Source organism: Petaurus breviceps, unplaced genomic scaffold, assembly GCF_028583685.1.
Source record: "Petaurus breviceps papuanus isolate PSGF00001 unplaced genomic scaffold, PetGlider_PUasm1.0 207, whole genome shotgun sequence".
Lineage (NCBI taxonomy): Eukaryota > Metazoa > Chordata > Mammalia > Diprotodontia > Petauridae > Petaurus > Petaurus breviceps.
Window position 1 is genome coordinate 30,173,391 of NW_027185850.1, and position 24,826 is coordinate 30,198,216.

Consider the following 24,826-nt stretch of genomic DNA (forward strand, 5'->3'; position numbering starts at 1 on the left):
CCTCAACTCTGCTTCAGACCTTATCATTGAATGGAAACAGGATCTCTTAACTGCCAAAATCTAGTGGCCTTTTCTCAATCCTCCACCTGGAGCGTTTGGCCCCAGGTCCTGGATATTCTCTGGGTTTTTGTGACACTGCTCTCTGTGCCTGTCTCTCTCTGTCTCTCACTGTGTGTGTCTCTCTCTGTCTCCCCCCACCCCCATTCCTTTCCTCTGTGTGTGTGTGTATCTGTCTGTCTTGTCTCTCTCTTGCCCTATCCTTCTGGGAAGGGCTCTCTTCCCAAAGAAACAAGTCAGCTGCTGGTGCTGTATCCACTCCTACACATTTCCCATACAAGAGGAAGCTGTAAAAATAAATCAGTAACTGGAGTCCCCACCCAGAGATCACAGTCTGGCAAATTATAGCTGTTTCAGTATCTCCCTTCCTTGGACATGTCCCCACCCCTTATTCTTAGGCATCTCAACGATAATGCAAGTGTGTTAGCAGCTTAACAGTATCTTATTTACATAAGATGTGTAATGGACATTGAAATAGTTAACAGTATTAAGACTTAAGTGTTTAAACAAGGAACTAAACTAAAAAACCCAAACCACAAGGTTCACTGCTCATCTGGGGAAAAGGCATTCAGCTCAGTCCCCTGGAAAAAGAGGGAAAGAAGGTGGGGATCCGCTCCACATGCCTCCTTGGTTGGCCCCCTCCTTGGCTCCTACCTCTGGCTCCCCCTGTCCCCACCTTCTCTTTGTCCAGCTCTGTCTGACTCTGAGCCATCACCCACACCTTTGCCACTCCCTAGGTTGGGGCACACCTCGCTGGGAGACAGAGAAGGAGAGAGGAGGCTGGGAAAATTTGCCTCAGTATCCTGACTTCTTTGGCAATGCGCCTTCCTTCACAGATGAAGAAACAGCCCAGAGTCAGAACCCAAGGGGAGGAATGGGAAAGATGGGATTCCGGCCCCTTCCCCTGACTCTTCCTTGAGCTCTGTCCCGGGGCTCTTGTGGGAGACCCATGGGAAGAGCTCCCCCGCGGAGGTGTAGGTGTCTTGCTGACCTCTGGGAACAGTGTCTCCACTGGCCTCTGGGAACAGGTGTTTGCCCACCTTCTGAGGTTTGTCCTGAACCTTTCTCTTGGGGGAGATACCTTGGCAATGCCCCAGGCACAGATCTTAGGGTTCTGCCTGGCTCATGCTCACTCAGGCTTGATGAACACAGAGACCTTTCCTAAGAGGTGATCTGGAGCCGGCCACTGGGCCCCAGGAGGCCAGGAATCATGTCTTGTTTTGTCTTTATAATCTCCACATTCAATCATGTCTGACTCTTCGTGACCCCATTTGGGGTTTTCTTGCCAGAGATATTGGAGTGGTTTGCCATTTCCTCCTCCAGTTCATTTTGCATATGGAGAAACTGAGGCAAAAAGGGTAAAACAACTTGCCCAGGGTCATCAGTAAAGGCTGAGCTGGATTTGAACTCTGGAAGATGAGTCTTCTTGCCTCCAGGCCAGAACTCTATGCACCATGACGCCACCTAGCGCCCATGATAGCTGGGTAGAGCTGGATAGATAAGAAAGTTTCTGGGACCAAAGGATAACAATGTGAAATCATGTTTCTATAAGGCAAATATACCCACAAACACCCTCAGGCTCCCAGGGGTGCCCTCAGGTGTATGCCAAGGATACACGTCAGCTAGGAGAGCCTGGGCTTAGAGCAAAAAGACCCAGCTTCAGGTTACAGCTTTGCCATGTTTCATTTGAATGTATACATTTATTTATTTGACATATTTATTTTTATTTATTTTTTATTTGATGTATTTATTTTTATTTAGTGTATTTTTTATTTATTTGACTTTATTTTTATTTATTTGATTTATTTATTTTTGTTTATTTATTTGACATATTTATTTTTATTAAGCAAGTTCCTAATGTCCCTTGGCCTCAGTTTCCTCATCTGTGAAATAAATTGGTTATAATCAGGGGCCTCAAAGATTCTTCCCAGCCCTAAGATTCTGATCATTTGGCAGGTTAGGGCATCATGAAATCCTGCCCATCAAGCAGAAAGTGACCTTAGAGGGAGAAAGGAAGGGAATGAGGACTTATCAAGCATCTAGTGCTCACCAGGCACTATGCTGAGTGCTTGACAACTATTACTGCATTTCTCAGAGGTCTAGTGGGGCAGGATGCCCCACCCCTTTGTGTGGTCCTCCCAGAGGGAGGAGGGCCACTTACCTGCCAAATGAGGAAAGAGAAATCAAGGCCTGGGCAGGCTCACAGTCTCAGACTGTAGAATAAAAGAATGAACAATGATTGAATGAAGCATTTATTAAGCTCCTACTATGTACAAAGCACTGAGGGTACAAGTAGAAAAGCAGGCCAGTCCCTGGCCTCCAGGAGCTCCCAATCTCCTAGGGAGACCCTTCCCTAGGGAAGGGTCCAATTGCATCATCAGAAGCAAAAGTCTTCCAGTCCTTAGAATGTAGTGGCCAAGCACACAATAAGGCCTTATTATCTTGAATGGTCTTTCCACTGGTTCTGGGTCTTCCAGTGCACACTTGTGCACACGCTCTCTGTCTCTCTCTCTCTCTCTGTCTCTGTCTGTCTCTCTCTCTCTGTCTCTCTCTCTCTCTGACTGTCTCTCTGTCTCTGTCTCTCTCTGTCTCTCTCTCTCCTTCTCTCCTCTCTCCCTCTCCTTCCCCCCCTCAGGGTTGTCTTACTGGACCCAGGTTGCCTCCTGTCCACCTCTCCCTCTGGGGACCTTGATGCTTCAGCTGTGTTCAGCCACATTCCCTTTTCCATGCAGCATTCAGAGCCATGACCACCAGAACACTGACTCTGTGCCTGCTTGGGCCAAGCCCAAGGGGACATACACAGTTCAGTAAGCTGGGACCCTTGCCTCAGTAGGGGATAGGGGACAAACATGGATAACTAGAATACAGCCTTATAAAGCGTTCAGAGATGGGTAAAGTGTAAACTTTTACTGGGCTAGAGGGTGGGAGGCTGTAGCATCTAAGAGAAATGGGAGAAGCTAGGATGGCAACGTTGGAAAGGCAGGTTCAGTGGAGGGTACAGTATGAGCAAAGGCATAGAAGCTAGAAAGCCCAAGGTTCTGTTCAGCAGGCAGAGAGTAGCTTGTTTGGGTAGGGGCAGAGAGTCTGAGCGAAGCAGGAATAGACAAAGCCAAAAAGTAGGGGCACACAATATTGTAGAAGCCCCTAAAGTCCAGGCTGAGAAGTGTAAAATTGAATTAGGTAAGCAATAAGAAGTCATTGAAAGGTTGGGTGGAAAGGAGGTTCAATAAAAGTTTATTTGGAAAAGATCTGAAGGTTTCAGTGAACCACAACCTCAACACACATGAACAGGGTTATGTGGCAACCAACAAACACCATGGGATCTTGGGGTACACGAAGAGGGGTCCAGTTTCTAGGAACTGGGAGGGGAGGGTCTCTCCAGTATCTAAGTGGTGCCAGAAAAGATAGAGCACTGGGTCTGGAATCAGGAAGACAGGAGTTCAAATTTGACCTCAGACTGTGTAACCTTGAGGGAGTCACTTAACTTCTGTCTGCCTCTGTTTCCTCATCTGTAAAATGGGGTTAATAGCAACTACAGCTATCAAATGAAATACTTGTAAAGCACTTAGCACAGTGCCTAGCATACAGCAGGTGCTTAATAAATGCTAGTTTTCTTTCTCCCCCCCTTTCTGTCCTCAGCACTGGTCAGACCTCATCTGGAGGACAGGGCAGTTGGGGGCACCACAGTTTAGAAGAGATAAAAACAAACTGAACTCTGCCCAGAGGGGGGCAGCCAGGACAAAGAGGCTGCCAGGCACCCACAGTGTGATAGTGAACCTGGAGAAGTCAGTGCATGGGAGGGGGTGGGGGCGGGAGGCTGCCTGCTAGTCAGTACTTCAGAGGCAGGGGCACCCAGCAGAGGGCTGGCTGCAATCAGAATGGGCTGGGGTTTGGAAAAGACATGAAGGGACAGGCTGCTCTCAGGGGATACTGAGCTTGCCCATCTCTGGAGGCCAGCAAACTTCACCAGGGATAGGGACACAAGGGACTTGGGCTGGGGGGTGACTTTTTGGTCACTGGAGGGAAGGTGTGAAGACCTGGGATGGAAAGCTTCAGGAGGAGGGGAGGAGGGGAGGAGGGCTCTCCACCTACTGAGATGAAAGGGAGGGAAGGGCTGGGAAGGCACTGAGCCAGGGCCCTGGAGAAGGATCCGAATGGGGGCTGAATTCCCACAGAAATAGAAGGGAAGCACAGGGATGCTTCTGCAGAGCCGTGGCCTGTTAGGGAATGGGGAGTAGCTGCCCAAGGTGTCCTAGTAAATATTTAACAACTGCCTCATTCCAAAAAAAAAGGGGGGGGGGGATGTACTAACAGAAACACTTTTAAATTCAATCATTATTAAGCATTTCTCCATTACTTTCTTCTAGTCTGGACATTGGGCAATCAAGCCCTGATTTGTAGCATTTGGGGATTTCCCAGGTGAAAATGCTCACACTGAACATTTAACAATCAGCTTCAGTTCCATCTGGCTTGTACACATCACTGGTGCTGCCTCCAGGCACTCCACAAGCTGGGGATGTCTGCACACTGGGGGCAAGGTGGGTGTAGAAAAGAGCCCCATTTTCCTTCAAGATCTTGGCCAGGATTATGCACCTCATTCCAACTGCCAGAGGGTCTCCAGAAGGAGAGGTCAGGAAACACATTTAACAAAATGAATAAAAATGGGACGAAACAGATAACATTACATTTTGAAATTAAGTCAATATGCACCTGCAGGGATCCTTCCTTGGGTAATTTCCTTTTCTATTTGAGTTAGACTGTGCTGATGTCCACCAAGCTGGGGGCTCCCCATCTCAACCCTCCTCAATTTCTCTTCAGTCAGTCAGTTGGTCAACAAGCATTGATTCAATGCCTACTGTTTGCCAGGGACTGGGCCAAACTCTGGGTTACAGAGGAAGGCTCCAGGAGCCTCTGATGGGGGAGTGGCAGAGAGAAGGGAAACAACAGAGTCTGGGCAGACCCCCTCTAGATGCAGGGGGCTCAGTGGGTGATTGAGTCACACAGGTGAGACCTCAGTCTGGGCAGGTGATTCCCTCCATGTGCCACTCATGATAAAAGGAGCTGTCTCAGGTCCCCAGGTGCCTTTGGTGATGATCCTTTTTAGATTGCACCCTGGAAACCCCTTCTCTCCCCCTCGGCCAGTGTCAGCCCCTGACCCCGGCAGGCTGCCATGGGGAGATATGGGGGGAGTCGGCCAGCAGAAGAGGGATGGGAGAGCAGGCTGAGGCAGCTCAAAGAAGTCTAGATGGTCTAGAAAAAAGGAACGGGAATTGGGGTGGGGGAAGGTTAACAAAAGTGGGAGGGGTGGGGAAAACAGAAGGTTTCTGGGGAACAGCTAGAGGAAATCAAGGTAGTAGAACCCAGGGTCAGGATGACCCAACTACCCAGAAATCTGCCTCCTCCACCCATCCCAGCCTTCCCATCTACTTTGGACCTCATTCCCTTGTCTATCCCTGAACCCCTCCCCATCTACACTGGCCCACATCCCTTTTATCCCATACACACTAGATCTCATCTCCTCCATCCCTGAACCTCCTGATCTGCACTGGACGCCCCAATCTACACTGGGCTGCATCCCCTCCATCCTTTCCTGAGCCCTGGACTCTTCCTTTCTTGCACACCCCTCATCTACTCCTTCGCGCCTAGGGCTCAGTCTTCTTACTAAATCAGTAAAAGGGCTCCAGCTGAGAAACCAGCAACTAGCGCCTGTCCCCGGGCATGCGAATTCTGTTACAGCCGCCAGTTCCCAGGAAACACCTGCTGGCGACCTCTACGGGGGCGGGGCCGCGTCCGTCATTTGCATACCCATGATGCCTTGCTAGGGGAGCCATCTCCTTCAGGCCGGCTGCTCGGCCCCGTCCTCCGAAGTATTTTTCGGGGTCCCTGCTTCACACTGGGGATCAGACCCCGGGCTGTAACTTCTCGCATGTGGGAGAGGGGTGCAGCCGGCGGGGCGAGAACCGCCCTGACTGTACCCGGGCCGGGGCTCCTCTGGGAGGGGAGCCTAAGAAGCATCTGCATACTCTGGTTTCTCTTCAGATCGCATAAATCTTTCGCCTTTTACTAAAGATTTCCGTGGAGAGGAACAGTTATGAGTTTGGAACCAATTTTTTGAGGTCTTGCTTTGGCAAGACTACTTTTTGTCGTTGAAAATGCAGGTTGGAAAGCTAGATGTTAGTGTTGTTGTGGTCATTGTTGTCAGGAAAGTAGGAGTCCGCGTTGTTACAAGACTTTGTATTGCATTTATTCGGTGGCTGGTGTTCAACGGCAAGTGTTTCCTGCTTTTAATTCGGGTATTTTCTTTAATTATTTCGTGTGCTCAGCATTCCCTAGTGCTGGCCGTTGTGTGGTGCGAAGTTGCACCGCACGTTTACGTAGTTCCTGTTCCTTCTGTAGGAAGAACAGAAGGTTCTGGTCTTTTCAAAACCAGCGGCTTTTTCTCTCATCTGTTTTTTTCCTATATCTGTAACTAAGTCACAGCTTTTTTGGGTCTCCCGTGTTCCATTCTATAAAAAGAGGCATTGTAATTAAATAGAGGGCAGATCTGGTAGGCTCGAGAGGACCTGAATTCCAATTCTACCCAGATATTTATGTACTCACTGGTTGCATGTAACTCTGGACAAGTCACCTAGGTAACTCTTTTCAGCCTGTTTCTTCATCTTTAAAATGGTCACCCGATCTCTAACCTTCGCAGGGAAGATCAAAACCCCTTAGTCATTGAAAGCTCTTTATGAACTTTATGAAGTGCTATATTACTAGCGGGACTCGGTAAAGACCACGAAGGCATGAGAATGGTCAATTATCTCATTTGATCCTGAAGACCACCCTGGGAGTTGTAGGAGTAACCTGTAATAATAGATGCTATTATTATGATTAACTGAATCTTGAGGAAACAGATTATATTACTTGCCAAGGTCACAAAGTTCAGTAATGAGGGTCGTCTGAGGCTGGATTTAAACTCAATCAATCAATCAGCATTTATTGAGTGCCAGAGGCCCTGTCCTCAGGGAGTTTACATTGGAATAGAGGAGACAATATACAGATAAAGATATGCAAAGTCAAAAAGATAAATAGGAAATAAAAAGGGAAAACACTGGAATTAAGAGGGTTTAAGGCTTTTACTTGGTACTTAAAGGGCATTAGCTCGGAGGAGGGAGAGCTTTCCAGACACAGGGGACAGTCAGAGAAAATAACCAGATCGGAAAGATGGAGGGTCTTGCTACAGGAATAGTCAGGAGGCCTGATGTACTAGATCAAGAGGACGTGTTTCCGAGTAAAGTGTAAGAAGACTGGAAAAGAAGGAGGGGGCCAGGTTATGAAGGGCTTTCCATGTCAGACCGCGCCTTTTGTACTTGCTCTTGTAGGTGAAAGGGAGCCACTGGAGTTTCCTGAGTAAGGATTGTGACATGGTCAGAACTGTGCTTTAGGGAAATCACTTCAGGACAGAATGGCAGCTGAATTGGAGGGGTGAGAGAGGACTGGGGAGAGAGCGGGCAACTCTCCACCCCACCTGGTTATTACAATAATCCAAGCATGGGGTGATGAGGGCCAGAGGAGAGAAGGGGGCGTATTTGAGAGATGGGCAAAGGTGAAATCTCCAGGTCTTAGCAGCATCTCGGACATGGCAGGTGAGCCAGAGGGAGGAGTCCAGGATGGTCTCCTGGGAATTGGAAGGGTAGTGTATAATATATGCATAAGTAACATAGAAGGGAGGGGGAATAAATAGTTTAGGGGGGAAAAAGAATGAGTTCAATTTGAGGCATATTGAGTTTAAGATGTCTACTAGACAGCCAGTTTGGGATGAATGAAAAGCAGTTAGAGATTAGAGGTGCTGAGAGAAGGTGGTGCTGGGGCAGGAAAGGTAGATTTGAGAATTATTAGCATAAATAAATAATACATAAATCTGTAGATGAGATCACCTAGTGAAATACTACAGAGGAAAAAGAGAAAAGGACCCAGGAGAGAACCCTGAGAGACACCTGTAGTTAGAAGGTGTGATCTGGGGGAATGGGGGAGATTTAGCAAAGGAGACAGAAGCAGTAGTCAGAGAGGAAGAGAACCAGGAAGGGGGGTGGGGGTTGTCCCAAAAACCAAGAAAGAAGAGAATCTCAAGGAGGAAAGGGTGAGCCACAGTGTTAAAGGCTGCAGAGAGGCCGAGGAGAATGAGGATAAAGAAAAGACCAGTGGATTTGGCAGCTAAGAGATCCTTGGTAACTTTGGAGAGAGCAGTGGAATGATCATGTCAGTTTGGTTTGTAAGGGGTTAAAAGGACAGTGACAGGAGAGGAAGAGGAGGTGCAAGTTGTAGATGCCTTTTCAAGGAGTTTAACTACAAAGGGCAGAAGAGACATTGGACAATAGTTAGCAGGGATGGGAGGATCAAGATGGAGGAAACATAAGCATGTTTGCAGGCAGTAGGAAATGAGCCAGTAGAGAAGGAGAGATTGAAAATAATCGAGAGAGGGGATGGAGTGCTGGAGCAGATGGGAGGGACCAGGATCACCTGAACACTTCGTGAGAATTGAGGTCATTGCATCATGTGAGACAGAGATGAAGGAGGAGAGATGAGCAGGAGGCATCTGTGGTCCCTTCCAGCTCTAAGGAAAGAAATGAACAGAAAAACAGCTATTCAGGGCCTACTCTGTGCCCTTTCTCCCCTTCCTCCCTTCTTCACACAGCTGCCAAAGTCATCTTCTTTCCAAAGGACTGCTCTGATCCACTCAAGAAGTGTCCTTGGCTGTTGGCTTCTTCTACAACCGGTTACGTCAGGGCTTCTAGCTTTGATCCCTGAGCCTTATTTATTATTCACTTTGGTCTAGTCAAGCTGGCTTCCTTGCTGTCCCAACTGAGGCCTGTTAAAGACCTTAGCTTGAAAAGGCCAAGGTCTCCCGCTACATCCTGGGCCATCCCCAGTCATCCTGATCCATAGCTGGCCACTGGACCCAGATGGCTCTGGAGGAGAAAGTGAGGCTGGTGACCTTGCACAGCCTGCCTCACTTAAATCCAATTTACCTATATGTCATGGCATCACCTCCCTGATGTCATGGTCTTCTTTCTTTCTTTCTTTTTTAATTATTTATTTCTTTTTAGTTTTTAACATTCACTTCCATAAGATTTTGAATTTTCTCCCTCTCCCTTCTCCCCTCCCTCCCTCCTCCCTCTCTTTATCTACTTCCCCTCCTCTCCCCATCACTGCCATGTGAACTGAGAGGACTCTGGAAGGTCTGGAGGCAAAGAGAGGAAAGGTAGTGTAATCCACATTTATCAGTCACTTACCATATGCCAGGCACAGTGCAACCTTGGGAGGTAGTACTATTATCTCCATTTTACAGTTGAGGAAACTGAGGCAGACCAAAGTCAAGTAACTTGCCCAGGGTCACACAGCTGGAAAGTGTTTACGATCGAATTTGAACTCCGATCTTCTTTACCCAGTGGGCCACCTGGTTTCTTGCTGACCAAGCCCCTCCGACTGTGCCTATGAGATGTCGGGAGAAGACTGAAACGGAATGCATTTGGTCTCCAGGCTGGGGAACCTAAACCGAAGCGGCCAGAGCAGAGATGGGGAGGGAGGTTAAAGTGAGGAGAGCGGTTGGGTGGGATCGCGGGAGGAAGGGAGAGGAAGCAGCCAGGAGCTGTGGACAGAGCGTCCATCTGGGACAAAAGAGACCTACCTCGGTCACCCATGAGCTGTGTGACCTTGGGCAGCCTCCTGGCCTTCTCTGGGCCTGTTACTCTTCCTTACTAAGCTAGGGCTCCAGGGAGAGGGGGAGGACAGCTTTAGAGAGGTGAGCGTCGCACAGAAGACTGACAATGCCGGCAACTGAAGCAGCGACCGAGCTCATCTGCATACCCACAATGCACCGTGTCCAGGCTCTCCTCATTCGGCCGTCTGCAAGTGGCTCTTTTCCAGCATCAAGGGTTCAGGGTCCGTCCTGAGCAGGACTATCGCGCGTGGATTCTTGAAGAAGAATGAACGACCCATTGTCTTCCTGAGGGGAGAAAGGTCACCATGAGCTTACCCGATATGGTCGCTGCAGGGCCAGGCAGGGACGAAAACGTAGGTATACTCTGGTTTCTCTTCAGATCGTATAAATCTTTCGCCTTTTACTAAAGATTTCCGTGGAGAGGAACAGTTAAGAGTTTTTAACTAATTTTTTGAGGCCTCGTTTACGCGAGGCTTACACTTTAAAAGTTCTAAAATTAGAATACAGTGTGATGCTTTCTTAGCACTTCCCGCTTCGCCATTAGGTGGCGTGGAAGGTAGTGTTATGATTCAATCGTACAAATCTTCGAAAACAAGGTTTTTACAAACTGTAAGAGTGTTATCCTACCAAGTTGAGAGATTTGATGTTATATTGTAAAACCAAACCTTTTTTTTTTTTTTAGCTGAAAAGGGGTGTAAGTTGTGAAACTTAAAATGTGCGCAAAACGTATAGGCCAGATCCCAGACTCTCAGCACCCCTTAGCTGTCCGTGCTTTGTTTGCTAAGTTGCTTTTCGAAGGGTGGATAAGAATGGAAGAGGCCAACGACGGTTTAACCCTATTTAGTTGGTATAGCTGAAACTAGTTCCGGGTTACTGAAGGGTGGTCTGATGATCCACAGACAGAACTTATCAGGCTCACTGATCCCTGTAAACTCGCGTCTGGGACGTTAGCTTATGTATGTTGTTAAAGACAACACAAAAATATTCCTAGCAGCTTTATTCGTAATAATGAAAAAATGGAAACCACCCACGTGCCCAACTGCGGAATGTCTGAATCGAGAGGCCCGTGAGCGTCAGGGAATATTATTATAGTGCCAGACAAAATGACAAACACGTAAAACCGATACGTGGAAGGTCACGGGGGAAGACTCAGCATACAATTAGGCCAAGCAGAGAATCCGGCAGACGAAAAATAGAAGGAACTTGACAGGGCAGACAAGAGGGAGCTGGGGTGAGGCCAAGGGCCCCTAAGGGCGGGGCTTTGCCGTAGGCTCTTTGGTACATCTCACGGGTCCTCTTCCTGTGATACCGTCTGGAGTTAGTGGTTGTTTTGTAGGTGGTTACTGAGCTGATAATAAAATTTGCTTTAAACATAGAGGGCAGGTTCGGGAAATGTTGTGGATATAGGCACTGCAAGATTTGATGGACTGGTTATGGTGAGGGAGGGAGAGCAAGGATTACAGGGAAAATTCTAGGTCTAGGTGACTGGGAAGATGATGCCCTGTACAGTGGGGGGCGATAACCAGTTCAGTTTGGGTCGCGTTGAACTTGAGATGTCGACCGCACATCCCGATGGAGATGTGTCTACAAGATAACTCGTGTGTAGCCCTGGGAGTCATCAGCGTAGAAATGGAGATGGAGTTCATGGGTTTTGACGAGCTAGAATGTACCGAGACAAGGGGAGAGCTCTGGGCTAGAGGACGAAACACCAGGTTTCCTGCCTTTGCCACGCACTAGCTGTGTGACCTGGAGCTTGCCCCAGGGAAGGGGGGGGGAGGGGAAAGATTAAAAAATCTTGGGAATTTAATGCAGGCAGTGAAATCAAGGACCTGGCGCTTAGAGATCGGGGAACGGGCTTGGCTGCAACAATAGCCGCAGCCGCAGGCTGAAGTCTTTATTCTGGCCCAACTCCAGTCCGGGTCAAAGAGCCCGCAGACGGTGCTGGAAGCTGTAATCCTGGGTCTAGGTGTTCAAATGGGGAGGGGGGGGGGTTCAGCCTGGAGGATGCCGGGAGCTGTAGCGCCCGTTGGCGAAGAGGATGCCGGCAGCTGTTTTTCAGTCTCTAGGGGTCTGTGGGGCGCGACCCGGCCTAACTCGGTCCCTTGGGCTGCAGTTCTAGGAAGCGGTGGTGCTCGCGGGGCGTGGTCCCCTTTCGGCGGCGGCTCTGGATGCCCCGGGTCGTTTCTCCCAGGCGAAGGGCATGGCACTTCCAGGCCTCGGCAATTTGCTCTACCTGGAGGATGGAGGGTGTGTACTGTCAGGGGGGAGCGCACAGGAGGTTGGGGGTGGGGCTCCCTGGGGGAAGTGCACTGGAGGGACTCCTTGAAAGGAACACTGCCAGCGGACACACAATAGGGGCTCCCCGGGAGATGCACAATAAGGACTGTGCAGTCTGTGGCAGGAGCTGGGGAGTCTCATGGTAGGGGCTCCCTATGGGGGCGTTACAGTAGGGGTTTTTTGGGTGGAGAGGCCGGGTCTGACAGCCAACGAGTGGTTCTCCAGAGGCTGCAGGGAGTTGTCCCTTACCGGTATGAAAGGCTCGACCCGGTTTTGCTCCTCCAGTGAGCTCAGCTCGGAGGGAGACAGTAGAGGCAACCGCAGTTCTCCCACCACGGACTGGGCCACCTGGACCATCGGCTGCTCCAGTACCGCCTGAAACAGAGCCCCGCCCCCGCCCAGGCCTCTCATCTCGGGTAGTTCCAGCCCTGTCCCCTACCCCGCTCTGCCCTGGGGCGGCCCTGGAGCTCCCGCCTCCCCCGAATCTTGCCCGGGTCTCCGCTGGGATGCTTTTTCAGAAATCAGCTAGTCCACTCCCCTCGGGGAACTTGAGGCAGCCTAGAGAGGGCAGGCAACTAGCCCAAGAGGGTTCTCACCGAGCTGACCCTTGCCCAGTGGCGGGTGGCAGCGACAAGCTCGGCCTCGTCCACTGCCAGGTGGTCACTGCGCAGCACCGGAATCAAGGCGGCCGGCGACAGCTCGTGGAAGGCTGGGGTCCTCAGCACGTCCTACCAAGGCAGCCCGGGCTCAGATCCGTCCCCTCTCTCCCTCCCTCCCTGCTGCCCTCTGCTCCCCACTCCCCCCGGGGCTAGGCAGGCTTGGCAGTACCTGGACGTGACTGTCGATGAAATTCAGGCACTTCTCCCTCAATCGCCGCAACCCAAAGGTCACTGCCACCTGTCCAAGACACACACAGATGAGGCTCAAGCTGGGGCTGCCCCCAAAGATGGGAGACTAGGCTTCCAATCTAGCCTCTCTCAGGAGGACCTGAGTTCAAATCTGCTGTTAGACACTACCAGCTTTGGAACCCTGGCCGAGAAACTTAACTCCTACCTCAGTGTCTTCCCCTCTAAAACGAGGTTAAAGCAGCATCTCTTTCCCAGGGTGTGAGGGCCAAACGAAATATTCGTAAAACCTCTCCTGGCACCCTTAACAAATGCTTCCTGTGAAATGGGAGGGAGTGGGAATATCTCCTAGCAGGGGATCATGGGAACACAGTTTCAGAGCAGGACCCAGGCCCTAGAAGCCTGCAGGTCCAACCCCCTCATCTTCCAGAGAAGGAAAGCAGTCCATCTGTGGATGCTCCTGGTTCCAGGCAAGCCCAAAGGGTTCATGGGAGAGCTGGGGACGGACCTCCCTCTGGCAGACACGGTTTGCACCCCAGATGGAGGGTGGGGACCCAGAGGGGAGGAGCCACGAAGTAGCATGGGCACTGAAGCCCGGACAGCTTCATTTCCAGGCCAGGAATTATTCATAACCACCCCAGCTGGGGCTATGGGGCGTTCTGGTTCACTACTGTGTTTTCCAAACAACAGGGGGGGGGGGGGGTAGAGAAGGCAGCGATCCGGATCCTGCCCATGACACAGATAGACTAAGGACAAACTGAGGTGTTCCGACCCCATGGCCCCTCTACACATCTGGGGGAGGGATGGAGAGGCAAAGCCTGGGTTGGATACATTTTACAAATGGAGGAAATGGACAAAAATGGAAAAAGGGCAGCAGGCTGAGGGGCTCAATTCATAAAGCTTCAGTCACAGCCACCTGTTTATCACAACAGGAAGCGGTGAAAGGTGAAGGTTGGGAGGGTTACAGCTATTCTTAGCCCTGGGGCTTGAGCGCCTGACCCTGCTAAGGGGGTTCCTAGCCTGGGTGAGCAATCCTTAGGGCTGTGTTGGCCTTAACAAGAGGCCAGGGCAGAGGCCAACCCCTGGAGCCTTCACAGGCATTGCCCATCCTCACAACAGCCAGCTGGGCAGGGCCCTGGCCTCACCACCCCCCCACACACACACACATACACCAGGTACAGACCTCAGAAAGAGGCATGACAAGCTGCCTCCTGCCCTCAGGAGGTGCCTAGTCTGGGGGCACAGAGGAGCAGCCTCAGACCCTGCCTTCAGGGGGCTCCCAATCTAAGGGGGACAGAAGCAGCCTCAGGCTCTGTTCTCAGGGGGCTCCCAGTCTAGGAGACCAAGAGAAAGACCAGAAAGAGGCTATCTGCACTATAGTCAAGGGAGGTCAGTGCTCTGGCACTGGGCTTCAAAGGGTGAGAAACTGCTGCAGGTGCAGAGACCAAAGGGCACTCCAATGAGGACCTGCCCAGGGCTGACAAATCACCCTTCTGACACTGGATCCCCAGCCCCCCCCCCCACCTCTATGCTCCCATCTGTGATCAGAATCATGAGGCCTGCTGGGACCCTGCTTTCTCTTCCTCACCTGGCTGGGGCTAGGTGGGGGTGTGTGTGTGGTGGGGAAGGGGGGGGAGGGGATTGGGGATCTAGACTCACCTGTAGGGCCTCACAGACCAGCTCCACATCCAGGTTCTGCACCACAAATTCCACACACAGCTGGGGTAGAGACAGAGGCAGGGGTTTGGGGAGAGGGAAGAAGACAAACACTCACTAACACCCCCACCCCTGCCCCGCTGCTCCCCCTTCCCTCGAATACCATGATATGTCCCAGAAAGAGGGAACCCCCACATTCAGGCAGTGACAGAGGGCTGGGTGTCAGTGACCTCTGGGGGGACTGCAGACCTCTCCCAGGCTGGCCCCAAACAAAGGACATGAAGGCACCACACCTAGGTTTAAATCCTGCTCCTTATGTGACCTCGGTCAAATCTTGGCCCTGTCTTAGTAGCTGCGTCCCTCGTCTAAAAAACAAGGTCCCAGGGGCAGCTAGGTGGCACAGTGAATAGAGCACCAGCCTGGAGTCAGGAGGACCTGAGTTCAAATCCAACCTCAACCACTTGGCACAAAACTAGCTGTGTTACCTTGGGCAAGTCACTTAACCCCAATTGCCCTGCCTTCCCCCCTCCAAAAAAACAAACAAACAAAAGGTCCTTTCCTGCCTAAAATCTGTGATCCTCACTCTTCAAAGACCATGTTACTCAAGCCCCAACTGTATAAGGAATGTTCTCTGCCCATTCTGAGCAAACTGGAAAAAGGTGAAGGCACCTCCACGGAGTGAGTGAAGGCTCTAGGGGAGGGGCTGAAGATTGGGGAGCTGGCTGGCTGTTCCCTGGATTACCAAAGGGAACCATTAGTCCCTGCTGGGTATATAGGATCTGAATTGTACAGTAGATATGTGGGGTAGGGGTGGGGTGAGTAGGGTCTGCCACAGGAAATGTTCCTAAGAACTGGGGCTCTTGGGACTTGAGGCCTCTGAATCACCTTCAGACTGAAGAAATATGATTTAGATGGGTTAGGCCCGGAGGAGGTCAGAGGGTGAAAAGATGGGCTAGGCCAGGAGGTCAGAGGGTACAAAGGTGGGCTAGGCCAGGAGGAGGTCAGAGGGTGAAAAGGAGGGCTAGGCCAGGAGGTCAGAGTGTGCAAAGGTGGGCTAGGCCAGGAGGTCAGAGGGTGCAAAGGTGGGCTAGATCAGGAGGTCAGAGGGTGCAAAGGTGGGCTAGGCCAGGAGGAGGTCAGAGTGTGCAAAGGTGGGCTAGGCCAGGAGGTCAGAGGGTACAAAGGTGGGCTAGATGAGGAGGTCAGAGGGTACAAAGGTGGGCTAGGCCAGGAGGAGGTCAGAGGGTGCAAAGGTGGGCTAGGACAGGAGGTCAGAGGGTGCAAAGGTGTGGAGGGGGGAATTATTCAGGGACAGCACATTGAGCGGGGCTTCTGGATCTGGGGGCCCCATAGGACCAGTGGCTTTAGCTGCTGCTGCTGCATTTAATGGGTTTCCTGAATTCATGGTAATGTCTGATCATGGCACAATTATGGCACATGGGGTCCATCAGTGCCAGCCATTCTGCTGAGGGCCTCAGGCTGATGTAGGGGGTCTTCTATGCAGGAATAGATGGGAGATGAGGCTGCAAGGTTGGGCTGCTGGGCTGAGCCACCAGGCCGATCTTATGTGAGGCACTAGAGAGCCCCTGGAGTTAAGGGGAAGAGTGACCCAGTCAGGCCTGGTAGAAGATCATTTGAGCAAATGAAGTAGAGGAACCAAACAAGGCCTGGACACAGTGGTGTTGCTGTGAGGTGAGGAAGGGCACAGACCATGGGAAAATGGCAGAGGGGCCAGTTCTCTGGCATCACAAAAGGCATGAGTAAGGGGCCAAGATTCAAAGCCCTGCCTTCTACCTCCAGACCTGTCACTCCCCATGAAGCCCCTGCCTGCCCCTCTGGGTCTATCCCAGACCCCTCAGGCCAGTACCGGCATCAGACCCATCCCATCCCCCTCCCTGTGCCCTCTCCCTGCCCAGCCTGGCCAGGAAGTGGCTCACCTGCCCAAGGACTGGAGGTTGCCCTAGGAGGCCCTTACCTGGCATTGTCAGCCTGCCTCCCCATCCCCCCTACCTCTCGAAGCTCGGACAGCCCATATTCCAGGGATGAAATCAGCACTTCCAGGACCTGTGGGTAAGGTGGGGTCCAGAACGTACGGCTCAGGGAAGGGCCTGGGATGGGACCCCCACCACCCCTGCCCTCACCCTCCCGGCCCCCTCTGCCTACTGTGCGCCTGTCCAGGGTGATGCTATTGGTATAGAGGAATTCCAGCACCATCAAGAAGGCCTCCGGGGGCACATCAGCCAGGACTACAGGCTCCTCTGGGGTGCTCCCACCAGGGCTCTCGGCACTCAGGAGCTGGCGGAAGTAGTCACAGCGGGAGGTCAGGAGGCAGCGGTGGGCCAGCACTTCCCTGCGGTCTTGGCCCACCAAGAACCGCACATCACTGGGACAGACAGAGAAACAGGGAGAGATGGGGGCTGCTCTGAGCTGGGGGCCCCAGGGACTCCCACCCTGGGCTCAGCCCTCCAGGCTTAGCAGAGCCGCCCTGGGGAACTGAGCCTGCTCTCAGGAGCTAGAATACAGCGATGACTGCGGCCATAACCGCGGCCATGATCGGGAATGCCCGGCAGTGTGGCCTGGGTAGCCATGCGACAGTGACAGTCAATGACGTGCAAGCGGCTGAGAGCAGCTGCCTCCCCCAGGCCTGCGCTTTCCAGCTTCCCCAGCTGACTCACCACACCTTTGAACACACCACATCCCCAAACACCTTTGAAAGGCAGGATGGAGAAAGGTGCACATGGGGGCCAGCATCCTGGGAGCTCGAAGGCAAAAACAGCCCACAGCTTTCCTGGGGCTGCTAAGTCAGCGTTTCCTCACTGGCTTCCTCTGTCACAAGGAGGCCCTTCCACCCCCTCCTAGTCAGACAATGAATCTTGTCTAAGGTTGTGTTTGGGGGGTGGGGATGGGCAGTTAGACCCGAGGACCCAAGGTACTGCAGGCATCCAGCAGGCCCTCTTCACTTCACTTTCCCCTGGACAGGACCCAGACAGTGGCACTAGGAACGGAGCCCTGGATCTTGGAAATCCCAGCTGAGTGACTCTGGACAAATCCCTTGCCCTCTCTATGCCTTGGATCGATCAGTTGTGAATGAGGGACTGGTTTCAGACTTCAGGCCCAGGAAAGGGTCCTTTGGAGTCAGGGCCTAGGTGGGATGGCCCCTCCCTATAGGGGCTCCTGCTGCTGGAACCCAGGGCTGCTGGGGGCCAGGGTCAGAGGGAGGAGGGAAGGAAATGCTGAGAAGCTGGTAAAATTTGCCACCCACAGGTTTCCACCAGAGACCTGGCTGGGCTACGCCCACTTTCCTGACATACTCTGAAAGGTGGGGAGGGTTGAATTAAAGAGAAATCAGAAAAGCCTGGGCTGCCACACCAGAGCCAGTGGGGTGGTGCTGACGCAGCTGTAGCCTCTGCTTGGGCGGGGGAGAGGGGCCCCTCCATCCTCTCAGCTTCAGGGAGTCCCCTCACCTACAGCCCTGGGAGACTGGGTGGCCTGGGGCTGGGAGCTGGGGGTAGGATGGCCTAAGCTGCCCATCACTGCCATGTGTATCATCATATGCCCAAACCCCCTCCAGGATCACACTCAAGATGCCAGAACCCAGACAGACTCTTAGAATGGGAAGAAGGCGTCGGGTCCAATCCACAGCCATGGAAAGGGCACACAGGTGGGCATCCAGCCTCAGCTTGGTCCCAACAACCATCTGAGGCTGTACCTTCCACCCTGGGACAGCTCCCAGGGCATGAAGGTTCCCCTAAGCCCAGCCTCACTCAGTCTTTGTAGCTTCCCCTCCATGTGTCCTTCTCCTGCCTTCCGAGGAAGGCTGAGCCCTCTTCCACATGGCAGCCTGGGGATGCTTGAGGAGAGTGATTGTGTGCCCCCGGTGTGACAAGGACTCAAGGCCTGTCACCATCCAATGATGCAGATGACACCTGACCTGCTAATTGACTGACTGACCAAGGCAGGGTCAATCTGGGCAGGAGATTCCATGTTCCTACCTAAGCCCTTTGAATTGTTAAATTCCTTTTCTTGGCTGCCCCCATCACCCAGATGACTCATGTTGAGCTTGGGGTCCACTCAAACCCCCAGATCTTTTTCAGAGCAAGAGCTGTCTAACCACTCTCCTGAGCTCTTCATTTGGTAAAGCTGATTTTTGAGACTCATTTGTCTCTAATGAAGTTGTCCTGTTAGGTTTGGCTCAATGCTATTGCCTGTCAAAATTAATTTGGGTCCTATGTCACTCATGTGCCAGCTCTGTGTGTTATCTAAAGATATGATAAATGTTTGCTCTATACCAGTTTCTGAGCCATTGATTAAAATGTTAAAACAGGGGCAGCCAGGTGGTTCAGTGGATATAGCACCGGCCCAGAAGTCAGGAGGACCTGAGTTAAAATCTGTCCTCAGACACTTACTGTGTGACCTTGGACAAGTCACTTAACCCTGGTTGCCTCCAAAAAAAAAAGACAAAAAATGTTAAACCGTTTAGGACTCAGCACAGATCCTTAGGGCACTCCACTGGAGATCTCTTGCCAAGCTGACATTGACACTGAACTTCTCATTAATGGCTAACCTGCCTCCTAAGGGTACATGAGGCACCCCTTCTTCTTGTCTTCTGACTCTGCACAAAACCCAGACATTACCCACAAAGCTAGAAAGACTTGTCTATTGTTCCACTGACCTGGATTTCAGCCCCCTCTGCCCTGCCTAGAGGTGGCACCCAAGCTCAGGGTCTGAGGAGGAGGAGGGCAGCAGTGATGCTGGCCTGCCCAGTGTCTCCCCCGAAGCTTATCCTTCACTGCTTTTCCCAAGCCCTGGATTCTCTAGCTTGGGTCTGATGAGCCTGGTGGTTCCAAGGTCTCTGTCAGCTGCAAGCAGCCTTTGAGAACTCCCAGGCTACCTTGTCCAGTGGAGTCTCCAGGGCTGGGAGCCCAGCTGGTCAGGGTGGCAGGAGACGCAGAGCTCTCCAGTAGGCCAAGGAGGAGAGGAGCCCAGCTGCCAACCCTCCAAGGAAGGGGGAGGAGCACTGGCAGGCCCCATCTGTGTGTGGCAGAAGGAGAAAAGAGGGAAAAGTCACTGAATTTGACCTTCGTAGGCCCATGCCAGGGCACTGCGTCTCTGTTCCCAAACCTTACCAGCCCATCTGGAGCCCAGGCGGGGCGGGGTGGGGGGGACTGGAAAGGAGGGAAACCAGCCATCTTGTCTAAGACCCTCAGAGAGACACCGAAAAATCCTACAGGTAATAAGTGGCAAAGCCAAGACTGGAACCCAAAACCCTTGATTCCAAATCCTGTGCCACTCTCGCTACCACTGGAGGGAAGAGGAGAGGGGGCCCAGGCTGGACCAGAGGTTGTCTGACCCAGTGGGTCCTTCCCCCTCAGCAAGAATGCTGAGAACTCCAGTGTCTTTCAGTGGCAGTTAGAGGATGGGGCCAGGGGCATAGCTGCCAGGGTCCATCACCCTGAGGCTGAGTTCAGGGTAGCACCCCTGTCCTGCCTGGAGCAGAAGAGCAGGGGCTAGCCCAAGAAAGAACCAAGCTGACCTACCTCCCACCTAGAATCGGGTCCCTTTCCTCCCTTTCTACCCTCTCCCATCCTGGCACTTCCCTGGACTTGGCCTGCTCAGGGCCCTACCCAATTGGGCCCCAGACAGGAAAACCAACCAAGACCCGGGAGACAGCTGGGGACAAGCACCTCAGGGAAAGTGGGGGAAGCAACCTGTTGGTCCGGTCCTGTCCTGCTCTGCCCTGCTTCCTGGCACTGGGCTTCTGACAGCTCAGCCCACACCAATCACCATCCTCCCTGGCCTGCCTTCAGAATCTGAGGCACCCATGGTATCATAGCATGTAAAGCCTTGGAGGACAGGACCACAGAAGAAGGCTCAGAGGCCATGTTGGATTCAACCTAGAACTGACCAAGAGTCCCTATTATCTGCAGCTTCTTAACAAGGGGACATTCAGCCTCTACTTACAGACCTCTAGTGATGGGGACCTCACCCCCTCCAGCGGCAGCCCCTCCACTTGGGGACAGCTCTCATGGTGACCAGGTTCTTCCATAAATGGGTCCTAAATTTGCCTCTTGACAATGATTCTGCCCTCAGGGGCCAAACAGAACAGATCTGACCCTTCTACTACATGAGGAGGTCTTCCACATGTCTTTCCTCTTGAGTCTTCCCTTCTCCAGCCTAAAAATGTTCAGTTCCTCCAATAGATTCTCCTGAGAGGACTCCAGGCCCTTCCCCTGGACACACTGTCCCTCAGCTGCATCTTTCCTAGTCTGGGATGCCCAGGACTGACCACAGCACTGCAGAGGAGATCTGCCCCAGGCAGAACTCATGGGGACCATGGCCTCCCTACTTCTGGAAGCTCTGGCCATTAACCCTCCCATCTACCATGCCAAACTCCTTATTTATATTGAGCCTGGAGTCCCCTAAACCTCCAGATCTGTGGCCTCCCCCATCCTGTATTTATGCTGTTTCTCAGAACGAAGAGTAACCCCATTGGTGCCAGATATAGAGCTGGGCACATGGGAGGAATGCAGAATGACAATTAGTCCCAGAATGTTAAAGCTGGATGAGAAAATCCAGCTGAAGCCCCTCGTGATCCAAGCAAGGAAACCAATCCACAGAGTGCTAGATGACTTGTCCAGGGTCAGATGCTAACAAAGCAGGCTTCCAGCCTCCAGGCATGAAGCCAGATTACACTATGTGCTCCTTGAGGGCAGGACAGGTCTCTCCTCCTTTCCTAAGGCCTCCTCCCAGCACATATGGAAGGATCAGTCTTTGATGACCCAGAAGAGTCAGTCACCCCCTCTCCTCTTGTCCCCTATTGGTCCTGGGCTGCCTATTCCCAGTCCAGAGCCCTCCCCGCACAGTCAATGACCCAATCAGGAAGCTTCCTGGGTGCTAGGCACCCCTAGACATCACCTGGTGCCATACCCTTCTATCTATCAAAGACTCCATCTGGACAACCAAACCCATGGTTTCTGCCTCAAAAATGAGTGTGCCGTTAGGTGCCCTGGTTAGATTGTGAAACTGTGTAGAGGAGGAAAGGCTAAGCTCCTGCAGGCAGACCCAGTCATGTCCAGAGCCAGCCAGAGTCAAGGACAAGGAAAGCGCCAAAGTAGACCCATACAGACATCCTCTATCCCACAGGGAAACTGGAAGATCTTGGAGTGTGTAAGCTTTGGGAGCTGCCTCAGTCTGAATTAGGGGAGTGTTAGTGAGGAGCAGGAGACAGCAGAAAGCTAGAGGGGGACACTCCCACTCTCCCTCTCAGGAAGAACAGCTGAAGTGGGAACAAATAACAAGAGGGTGGCCCCCAAATCTTTGCCTTCTGCCCAGGGGCTGGACAGTCCTGAGCTAGCCCAGGGAAAGGTGGCGGGCTCATGCTCGCAGTTTCTGGGGGACCTCACCACTCAGCAGTGGCACCCCTGCCCAGATTCAGCAGGGTATCCTCATCTCCATCCAGCCCCAAGCTCATTTTCTTCCTCCCACAAGCCTCCTCTGTCCTCTGAGTCACCAAGACTGAAACCTGAGTCACTTGCCTCCAGCCTCAAGTCCTTTATCCAATCTTTCCTCCCCAGGGCCACCACACTGGCCTTTCTTCATCACTGGCTTCATGATGTCATACCCCACTCTCTAAACTCCTTAGCTTGGCATTCAAGACCTTCCCCAATTAGGCTCCCTTTGTCCCAAGCAAACAGGTCCTCTCTCCCTAAGTACAACCTAGACATTTCTGCCTTTCCTTCCATGGTCAGGATTCCCTCTCCTCTGAGAAACTTTCTTTGCCACCCCCCCCCCCCCCCATCTTGGTGGCTTTATCCTTCCTCTTTCCCATCTCCCTCCCTCCCACCAGGACAACAGACTGTCCCAGCACTGGGTTTGATACTGCATGGACTCATACAAAGGTACTTCTGCCAAGGGTGGGGACATTCCCTACTGCCCAGAATCCTGTAGAATCAGAATCATGGAACCAGAAAGTTAGAAAAGCCCTGAGAGTCTCTTATCCAAGACATATCTGAAATAAATCCTCAGTGAGCTTGGTCATGCAGGTTCTGCTAGGATACCTCCAGGAAGGGGAGCTCATTACTCCAGGCAGCACACAATAAATTCTCCAAAAACAAAACAAAACAAAACAAAAAACGTGCTCTTGATACGTGGAGAGAGCCCTGAACCTGTCTCTGCTACTTAGTTGTGTCTGTGGCCATGGCCACACAGGACAGTTTTCTGTGTTCCCTCTCTGGCCCTTGGTTTTCCCATCTGTAACCTAAAGTGCTGAGCTGGGTGATATCTAAGCATGCTTCTTGCTGTTTGGAGTCTGAAGACCTGGACTGGATTCAAGTCTGCTACTTATTGTGTACAACCTTTTCTCTGAACCTCAGTTTCCTCCTCTGTAAAATGGGGAGCATAATGCTTTCCCCATGCTATGAGTCAGATGCTTTGGCAAGCTTGGCTTCTTTAGGAAGCAGAGCCGAGCAGGAGACTCACAGGGCAGAGATGCCAGGGACAGTGAGGCCAGAGTTAGGCTTGTATATTCTATACCTTGCCATCATGGAGCTCCTTAGGTGACTCTGAGCCCCTCCCTCTTGAGAGCTGGACAGCTCCTCTCCACCATCCACTGTGGTCCTGGCCCTACCCCTGTCAGATGTCTCCTGACCTCTTCTCCCTGGTGAAGCAGAGTACTGTCCACCAGCCTCGCTGTGTCTAGGTCTCATGTGCCCACACCTCTGCCAGAGCTGGAGAATGTACAGAAGCCTAGATTGAGACAAGCAAGGGCCCCGAGCAGAACAAACAACACACCCAGGTCCCTGACTCTAAAGTTTATGCTCCTTCCCTTATGCCAAGTCCCTTCCTCACCTGCCTCAATTTCTTGCTCTGTAAAATGGGAAAGTTGGACTTGCTGACTTCCAAAGATCCTTTCAGATTCCAGTAAGACACTGAGTGGGAACGTGGGCTGCCTTAAAAAGCCTGAGTTTCCAGAAACAAAGAGGGGAGAGTCCTCCTCACCTAGGCCTGGGGCCAAACACTCCTGGGAAACTGCTTGGTTTTGGGTGATCTGGTTTCAGAGCCTGGGGAGGATGGCTTAGATGGGCAGGGGAGAAGGACTGGGAAGGAGCTGGCCAAGTTTGGGGGGGGGGGGTTCAGAGAGGTGTGTTCAAATCCCCCCTGGGACTGTCAGGGGTCAGAAAACTGGGTCTTTTGGGTGAGGCCCCAAAGGGCAGATCAAGGAGCTATTGGGGGGGGGGGGAGGAGCTGCAGAGACTGAATCGCAGAAAAAGCTTCCCAGCACTGAGAGCCGTCCAGAACTGGAAGTGGTTGCTACAGAAGGCAGTGGGTTCCCCAGTGAAGAGAGTCTTCAAGCACACTCTGTGGCCCCTTATCCGGGATGCTTTGGGGGGTGGGGGTGGTCACTGTCAAGGGCAGGTTGGCGGCTCAGGGAACTCCCTGGCAGAGCTGAGAGAGGGCGTTCCCCTGGCACACCCAGGGTCTGGTCCCCGCGGGCACAGATGCGGTGCACACGTTCGCTCACACACCCAGTCTCACACAAGTAAGTGTGACACACGCGTGCCTCGTAGACCACTTGCCTCGGGGCACCCCAGCCCCTGGCCCCTTGTTCCTGGGCATCGGCTTGGCTAGCCTGCGCTCACACCGGGGTACCCAGGGCACACTCAGCCAATGCCCAAGCCCCCCGGGGTTACACCTGGCCCTGGCCGCCCCCGCCCCGGGGCTCACCTGAAGCGCGCACAGTTGAGCAGCCCCCGCAGGGCGGCCCTGAAGGTGGCTGGGTCTCCTTGCATCGAGGGGGGCGGAACTTGGGCCGGAGCTCCGCCTGGCGGCCCTCCCGGAGGTCCCATAATCCAGGCTGGGAGGGGCGAGGTTATGGGCCCGGTGGCCGAGCTCGCGCCCGAAGCCGAGCCCGAGCCTGAGCAAGAAGTTCGCACCCGACCGCGGGCCCAGGACCGGGAGCCTTCCTGGCGGGAACGGCAGCGGGCGCGGGCTGGGTCCAGGCAAATGCTGCTGCCGCCGCCGCTGCCGCGGGGGGTCCCGGCCCCAGACAGCCCCGGCCGGGCCCCCCCCAGAGCTCCCAGCCCCTAGGCATGGAATCCCCCGGTTGGCGTCACTTCCGGTCACTGAGGTCCCGGCCAGCCCCTCCCGGGCGGTGCGCCCAGCGCTCCGGGAACCGCCCTCCAGGCACCCTCCTACCCTGGGCTGCGCCGCAGCCACCACCGGGCTGAGCTTCTCGGGCACCGATGGGGCAGCCTGACCCATGTGCCGCCCGGCCCGGCGCCGCCGCCCA

At 52.9% G+C, this 24,826-nt stretch overlaps 1 protein-coding gene and 2 non-coding genes across 3 annotated transcripts; 2 read left to right on the top strand and 1 right to left on the bottom strand.

Moving 5' to 3' along the window:
- The first annotated feature begins 6,076 nt into the window (after positions 1-6,076).
- On the top strand, positions 6,077-6,192 carry LOC138165118 (U5 spliceosomal RNA). The gene has a single exon (XR_011169273.1). It is a non-coding gene; the product is annotated as a U5 spliceosomal RNA (small nuclear RNA).
- A 3,927-nt stretch (positions 6,193-10,119) lies between these two features.
- LOC138165117 (U5 spliceosomal RNA) lies at positions 10,120-10,235 on the top strand. The gene has a single exon (XR_011169272.1). It is a non-coding gene; the product is annotated as a U5 spliceosomal RNA (small nuclear RNA).
- Positions 10,236-10,740: 505 nt separating this feature from the next.
- LOC138165045 (BTB/POZ domain-containing protein 19-like) lies at positions 10,741-24,798 on the bottom strand. The gene is given in 9 exon segments (XM_069093143.1): positions 10,741-11,993; positions 12,287-12,412; positions 12,634-12,765; positions 12,866-12,934; positions 14,542-14,601; positions 16,549-16,602; positions 16,702-16,921; positions 24,262-24,605; positions 24,607-24,798. Coding segments are annotated over 9 exon segments (1,341 nt in total). The 3' UTR covers positions 10,741-11,849.
- Positions 24,799-24,826: the final 28 nt, after the last annotated feature.